At 39.4% G+C, this 8,403-nt stretch overlaps 1 protein-coding gene across 1 annotated transcript; it reads left to right on the plus strand.

The window, feature by feature from the left end:
- The first annotated feature begins 7,395 nt into the window (after positions 1 to 7,395).
- Positions 7,396 to 8,145, plus strand: LOC141167556 (olfactory receptor 5G26-like). The gene has a single exon (XM_073654947.1). It carries the CDS (start codon positions 7,396 to 7,398, stop codon positions 8,143 to 8,145), a length of 750 nt encoding a protein of 249 aa, XP_073511048.1.
- Positions 8,146 to 8,403: the final 258 nt, after the last annotated feature.

An 8,403-nucleotide genomic window follows, 5' to 3' on the forward strand; every position in this document is an offset into this window, starting at 1 on the left:
CAGGTCGTGCAAATGGCCTTTTTGGGGTTACCTGCAAAGTCTACAAAAAATAACCAGACTCGGGAAGACCTAACAGTTGTACTCGCAACTTCCGTTGTGTTGTCTTTACGAGAAATGCTTTCCCGCCTTGTGTCTGCGGCTCCCACACTGCTTCTTCCTGCCTGTTGCGGTGCTACGCCTCCCTCCCCCTGTGTACTGCTGTCCTCACACTGCATGTCCCCCTGCCAGGTTGAATCAGTTACTATATTATCCACAACCTCATATTCCACTTCAACACGCTGGTCCTCCTCCTGACTTTCTGGCAATTGAGTTTCAAAATCATCATGCACCTCATGCAACAGTAATTTCACTTTACCACTGTCGCCTTCGTGTGACCATGGCTACTTCAATATTTGGGCATCGCTACACGTGTTCTTGACTCGCTTGAAGCTGGCAGGGCGAGGGATCTGAATCTACAAATGGAAAAGTGAACAGCTCTTCTAAGTTTCCTAGTGTGGGATCAGTTGTCTCCGGGCACTCGGCATGGTGGGAAGAAGGAGGATCAGGGTGAGGAATATACGGTCCAGACTCACGGCTACTGAGACTTGACTATGTGAAAGACAAGGTGGAGGTGGTGGTGGTCTAGTGACTGGAAGCATTATCTGCTATCCAACCAATAACCTTTTCACACTGCTCTGTGTTCAATAGTGGTGCTCTGCAGTCCCCTAGTAATTGGGACCTGAAGGTCGAGCAACAAGATATGGGTGTTTGCTGTGGCTCAATTTCACCTTGCCCACGTCCACGTCCTTGGCTTCTGTATGCACCATCACCATCATGTCCACTTCCCTATCCCTTGTCACGCACCTTGCTCATTTTAAATGGAGGACAATATTTCCCACGTTTACCAGAAATGGCTGATTTTGGAATGCAGTTATACATGATATGTCTGACAGGGAACTGATTTTAAATAGCAGGCTTGTGTTTTACTAATATTATTCTACACCGAGATCTAGTTTCAATGGCTTCATCGACACACTGCAACGGAATGAAAATGGAAGAAATGCTTGATTTTAGAAGTCTTTTCGGTGTTATGTCTGACAGAGAACCACGGCTTTAAATCGTAGGCCTGTAATTTACTAATATTATTCTACACGGAGACCTATTGTGAATAGCTTCAGCGACAAACTGCAAAAGAATGGAAAAGGAGGCCAATATTTTCCACGTTCAGTTCAAATTTCTGGATTTTTATTGCTGTAATATGGAACAGATCTGGCTTTATGCTGCAGTGAGCAGAAAAATGGTGTACTCTGGATTACTTTTTAAGCAAATAACCAGGATTAAGATAAAAAAAATAATTGCCCTGTCCCCTGATATCTGGGGCTATGTCTAGAAATATCTGCAATTATTACATCAGCAGCAGATAGAACCTTCAATGGACCCTCTTGTGCTGTATCATACACTGCAGTCTGCGACATACACTGCCTGCCTGCCTAGCACTGATTATATGCAGCTGGATTAGTCCTCAGAAGGGCAATTAGTTCAGATGTATATATATATATATATATATATATATATATATATATATATATATATATATATATATAGTGGAATACCTATATTAACTATGAACTAGCAAATCTCTCCTTGATGCAGCAGCACCTCTGCCTACTCTGCCTGTTTCCGGGGTAGACTGTGACGAGCATGGCGGCACCCGGTCTTATATACACCTTATGATGCTGCGCGGCCACCAATCACTGTTTTGCCAACAAACAACATGGCTACGGCATTACAGTGCATGGCAGGCAATCCCTGCATGTTAATTGGCTCTCTAAAAAGCACCAAACATGCAGGGAGGGGACCCGAGTTCCCGCCCGATCAACCCGGAAATACTCACCAAGCGTCAAGCTCTTCGAGCACAGTGATGCTTGGGAGAGTACCAAGCAGTGGCGAGCACATTTGCTCATCACTAGTGTTCACCCTCAGTACAGCAGCTAGCCCTTGGTTCTGCAGTTGTGGTCACGTAAAAGATTAGTTCCTCCTACACATGCCAAAGCTAAGAGCTTGAACTTCACCATCTCTAATTTGTTGGCCACAGAAATGTTGCCTTTCCACTTGGTGGATACAGACAGTTTATGAAAGCTGATGGCCTTTGCAGTCCCCCAGTACCAGTTCCCTGGTTGCCATTACTTATCTAAGAAAGCTGTACCTGCCCTACTCCAGCACGTTGCAGACAACATCACCCATTATTGGAAAAAGCTATGACTGCCAGGGTGCATTTCACCACTGACACATGGACAAGCAAGCATGGCCAGAGGCCTTACATCTCACTGACTGGGCACTGGGTGACTCTGGTGACTATGAGAGCAGACAGGGAAGGGGTTGCTCCACAACTCTTGGAATCCCCAAGGATTGTGGGACAAACTCTAACACTTCCTCCACTGCTTCTGTCTCTTCCACCTCCTCTAGAGCCTCCACCTGTGCCCTCAACTTCTGCCTTAATGAGACATGTCTTCCAACAGTGCAGATAGAATCCCCCACCTCTGTACTACGCAGCCAGGGCTCACTGCAATCAGACAGTGTTTAAATTAATATACCTTGGAAATTGCAGTCACACAGCTCAAGAGTTGTGAACAGCTATCCAGGCCCAGTTTGAGCAATGGCTGTCTCCACTGAACCTGGAGCCAGGGAAGGCTGTGTGCGATAATGATGCGAACATGGTGGTGGCCCTACTCTGGGGCAACCTCACTTTCATGTCTCATGTCCTCAAAATGGTGGAGCAGCAATTTCCCTGCCACTATCCCAGCCTGGATGCGCTGCTGAAGAAAGCATGGTCGCTGTCTGCTCAATTCTACCATTTGCACTCCATGGATCATCAACGTGCATCGCTACAGAGGTCTTTTGGCCCACCGGTTAACCGATTGATATTCGATGTGCCAACATGTTGGAATTCACAGTGATCGAAGGGGCATCATGATACCAGATAAACTGTTAATGAAGGTGCAGGAGCCGAGGAATAAATGGAGGAGGATGAGGAGGAAGAGGTGATGGGTGTGCAACAGTCAGGATAATTATCCACTCTCTGTTGTTCGTGGCTGTCGGGAGGGTATGAAGAAAGGATGCTTGAGTGTTACCCCGCTACAAACACGCCATTTACTTAGACCTCATGGAATCGCCTGACACATGAGCGCCTTCTTGCTGCACTGTCTGCAACATGATGCTCGTATTGTTAGGATTAGAAATAGTGCTGACTACTAGATTGCAACTCTGTTAGATTCATGGTACAAGAGTAAATTTTGCCAGAAGCTTTTCCCCAAGGAAAGTGATGCGCACAAGCTGGAGTATTGTAACATGCTTTTAGAAAATCTTAAGAGTGATTTTCCCCAAGACAGCAGTGAGGCCCACAGTGTGCGTCACAGTTGTAGACTTCCAACCCCGGGAACGTTGAGTAGTCAACGCAAAAATATTAGCGGCAGAAGAGTAAGTGGCAGAAGCAATTTCTGTGAGTCATTTCACTCATTTTTTAAACCAGCCTGTGCAGCAGCAGTACAAGTCTGATACGTACTGAAAGAGTGGAGAGCAAGGTGCAGGAGTATCTCGAGCTGCAGCCTGGTAGGTTTAGGCTGAGAAAGGCCCAATAACTATAGACCTTCCCAGCCTGATAATAGCAGCTCTCTCTGCTGTAGTGGATGAAGCCAAAATAGATTTATTTGTTGTATTCTTTGGCCTTTCCCATTACCATTAATTGTCAGCAATCACATTTCTTGTTCCTATTCCTTTTCTGAATCCTGCTTGTTCTTCTGGCAACTCTTTGTCAAAGTAAGGCTGTAAGTATCTTTGTAGTATCTTCAGTAGTATTTTGCAGACATGAGATATGAGTTCAATAGCCCTATAGTTTCCACAGTTGATAGCATCTCTATTCTTAGGAAAGGGAAAAAACACCTATCCAAACAACCAATGATTTGTTGCTTTTATTACTCTCTCTACTCGGATCATTAAAAATATGACAAAATAATACTTTGTGTATGTGCCAAACATATATTTTTTTTAAGGTTAATGCTTAACATTTAGAATTTATATTTATTGTAAAATCAAGATTATATTTCAAATTCTTAAATATTTTATATAAAACATGAATATTAAGTTCAGGTCAAAATAGAATAAATTAATGCAAATATATTTATTTCTGTTATTTTCTAATTGTATTTATATTATTTTGCATCAATTACCACAAATGATATAAAAAAAAATCAGATGGATTAGGCCTCAGTAGAGAAGTATTGTGCAGAGCTCAGCGGACAGTTATGGTTCTCTCTCTGGACTCAGCCGGTACAACACAATCTATAAATGTGGCTAGGAAATGACTGGATATTAGGGTGCAATAATATAATGACTGTTACACTGCCTGAACCTATTTACAGCTTTATTCATGCATTTGTGTTTTTTCTTCCTAATTCTAATATTTCCAAACTATCTAAATATTATATGAAATTGACGCATTCATGGACAACATAGAAGAAGCTCACGTAAGAGGGTTTTTTGAGGTTTGATTGAAAGCTAAACATTTTTTTTTCACTTGTTTAGTAAGATGAAGCTTTTACTTATTTTCTTTTACATTGACCTTTTACTATCCACAATTTCATGCATTTTATTATTACTTTAATGACATAAAAAATGTACATATCTTAAAAAGATAATGTAAAGACTTAAGTCACAATCCTTTTAAAAGGAGTTTAGAAGATTTTGCTTTTACTGTTAGATAGGAAAGAAAATAACGGGACTGGTATATTTCTGTAATAATATTATAAGGAAACTGTGCGGTAATGAATTTCTATTATGAATATTTTTACAATTTTCTAGAATTTCTTCATGGGGATTTTGATGATAACTCTGAGAGAAAGTAACTAAGGTCACCACTAAATGCCAATGGATTAAACCAAGCACATACCATAACTTAATCAATGAACAAAAACAAGAAAGTAGTATGCATAGACACTTTGAGATCACTTTGGAAATTTTAATAAACAACATGGGAACACTTAACCCTTTAGTGACGGGGCCAATTTTGACCTTAATGACCAAGCCAAAATGTACAATTCTTACCGCTGTCAATTTTTGAGATATTATCTCTTCAACGCTTCAACGGATCCCACTGATTCTGAGAACGTTGCTTCATGGTATATTGTATTTCATGATACTGGCAAAATTTCTTCAATATGATTTGCGTTTATTGTGAAAAAAATGGAAATTTGGCAAAAATGTGGTACATTTTTAAATTTTCAAACTTTGAATTCTTATATCCCTAAATCAGAGAGATAAGTCACATAAAATAGTTAAGAAATAACACTTCCCACATGTCTACTTTGCATCAGCACAATTTTTGAAAAATAAAGTGTTTTTTTTGTTAGCAAGTTATAAAGGTTTAAAAGTTGATTTCTCAATTTTCCAGAAAAATTGACAAAATCATTTTTTTAGAAATCACATCACATTTGATGTGACTTTCCGGGGTCTATATGACAGAAATTCCCCCAAAGTGACACTATTCTAAAAACTGCACCCCTCAATGTGCTCAAAACCACATTAAAGAACTTAATTAACCTTTCAGGTGATTCACAGGAATTTTTGGAATGTGGAAGAAAAAAATTAACATTTAACTTTTTTCACAAAAATGTTACTTTAGACCCAATTTTTTTTTATTTTCGCTCGGGTAACAGGAAAAAATGGACCCCTAAATTTGTTGTGCAATTTCCCCTGAGCACATACGTGTGGAAAAGCTACTGTTTGGGTGCATGGCAGGGTTCAGAAGGGAAGGAGCGCCATTTGACTTTTTCTCAATTTTCCAACAAAATTTACAAAATCATTTTTTTAGAAATCACATCACATTTGAAGTGACTTTCCGGGGTCTATATGACAGAAATTCCCCAAAAGTGACACTATTCTAAAAACTGCATCCCTCAATATGCTCAAAACCACATTCAAGAAGTTTATTAACCCTTCGTGTGCATCACAGAAATGAAAGCAACGTGGAGGAAAAAATGAACATTTAATTTTTTTTTCAGAAAATTTTTACTTCAGACAATTTTTTTTATTTTCACAACTGTATTAAGAGAAAATGGACAACAAAATTTGTTGTGCAATTTCTTCTGAGCATACTGATACTCCATATGTGGGGAAAAAAACACTCTTTGGGTGCATGGGAGGGCCTGAAAGGGAAGGAGCACTGTTAATTTTTTAAATACAAAATTGGCTGGAATCGAGAGCACTTAAAGAGTGGAAAACTCACACAAGTGACTCCATTTTGGAAACTTCACCCCTTAAGGATTTTATACAGGGGTATAGTGAGCATTTTGAACCCACTGGTACGATAAAAAAATAGATAACTTTATATTGCATTGAAAAAGTAATTTTTTCACAAATCTTGCTTTACCCCCAAAATTGTCACTTTTGCCAAAAGGTTAAATTGAAAAGTTGACCCACAATTTGTTACCACTTTTTTACGACTACGTCAATACATTACATGAAGTCAAAATGTTTTGTTTGGATAAACGGCAGAGCTTGGAAGAGAAGGTGCAAAGCAGGATGTACACCTGCTCTGTGCTGAATGTTATGCAGGCCATTAGTATTTTCTATATGTCTGCTTAACAAAAAATCGTAAAACTAATCTAACACTACTACACTTAAACCTAATCTAACATTAATATTTTTTTATATATTTTTTTACTTTTGAAAAAACTGTAATCCAAACCCTAATAAGCCTAACCAAAGTAACGGTAACTCTAACAGCAAAGAACAAGAAAAATTAACTATTTATAAAAAAAAATGTAATCTGACAAGGGGGGTGACACAGAAATGGGTAGGTGATCAATAAGATTCATGAGACTTAGAGAAACTATTATTGGGGGCTTTTGTTCGCTGTCATAGGGTCTGTCACAGTAGTTAAAAGCCATCAGTCAATGAGAAAAATCCCAGTTATTGTCAGGTGCAGAGAGGCAGATCCTGGTGGGCACACTGTGCATGCGCCTGGCATTTTCTTTCAGCCAAAGAAGGAGGAGGGTCGGGGGATCACGGATCCGGTACCTAAGGTACTGTGGCGGCCTCCGGAAACCCATTTAGCTCTCTTCTGATGAGTTAGATCATATCAGAGGAGAGAGAAATTAATTTTAGACAGAACTTTTAATTATTGTAAGTGCAGCATGATAACCATTTATTATAACTATTCTGAACAATTGCAAACTTTTTTTTCCTTTCCAGACCATTCCTGAAAATAATGTTACATCAGTTTTTCTTTCAGGGTTTTCAAATCTTCAAAATTTCAAAATCCCGTTCTTCTCACTCTTGGTTCTCATTTATTGTGCAACCATTTCAGGGAATTTTCTGATCATTACCCTCTTTCTACTGAGTAAAACCCTCCAGTCCCCCATGTACTTCTTCATTACTCAGTTGTCATTGTGTGACATCCTGCTGACTACAGACATCGTTCCTACCCTTCTTATTACTGTACTGTATGGGGGAAGCTCTGTGAGTCTCATTGGATGCCTCCTCCAGCTTTCTTTCTTTATCATGTCCCAGACCTCAGAATGTCTTCTTCTGTCATTGATGTCTTATGACCGGTATCTGGCCATCTGTTACCCCCTCCGTTATAACGCCATAATGAATCACATGTTCTGTGTTTTGTCTGTCAGCGTAACTTGGTTCATTGCTTTTATAATAGCATTAAGTTATGTAATTCCTATGTGTTATCTGTATTACTGTGGTCCTCACATTATCGACCATTTCTACTGTGACTTAGAACCCATTCTGCAGCTCTCCTGCTCTGATACGTCCAAAATCCATATACAAATTCTTATAATTAGTGTTGTAAATGGATTTTGCCCTTTTATAGTAATTGTGCTGTCCTATATGTACATTGTCATCACCATTATGAAGATCCCATCCAACACCGGTAGACATAAAGCCTTCTCCACCTGCAGCTCCCACCTCATTGTGGTTTCCATGCTTTATGGGACATTATTCATTGTTTATCTGTTTCCAACGAGAGGACAATCCCTGACTCTGAGCAAGGTCTTGTCTCTGATATATACCATGCTAACCCCACTGCTTAATCCTTTTATATACACTCTGAGGAACAAGGACTTTAAAGAAGCTCTTCATAAACTATATATTTTCTAGTATAAAAGAGTAAGGGAGGGATTTGTATGTACTGGACTATGTAAGTGTCTGAATCAACCAAGCCCACAGGTTTAGCTGAAAGCTCATGGGCCACTGGTCCAAATGTTCTGCTTGTGCAAATCATATTAAACCATTTCAATAAATGTATAATTGTTATCTGTCTCAAGCTTGAACTAGACTCCTTTGCCAAGAACACAAAATATGTTCTTAAGTTAAGTTCTTATTTTTTATTTATTTTTTTCAGAAAAAGGTTACATG

The sequence above is a fragment of the Phyllobates terribilis genome, unplaced genomic scaffold (genome assembly GCF_046119375.1).
Source record: "Phyllobates terribilis strain yellow unplaced genomic scaffold, ASM4611937v1 Scaffold_11__3_contigs__length_659146591, whole genome shotgun sequence".
Classification (NCBI taxonomy): Eukaryota; Metazoa; Chordata; class Amphibia; order Anura; family Dendrobatidae; genus Phyllobates; species Phyllobates terribilis.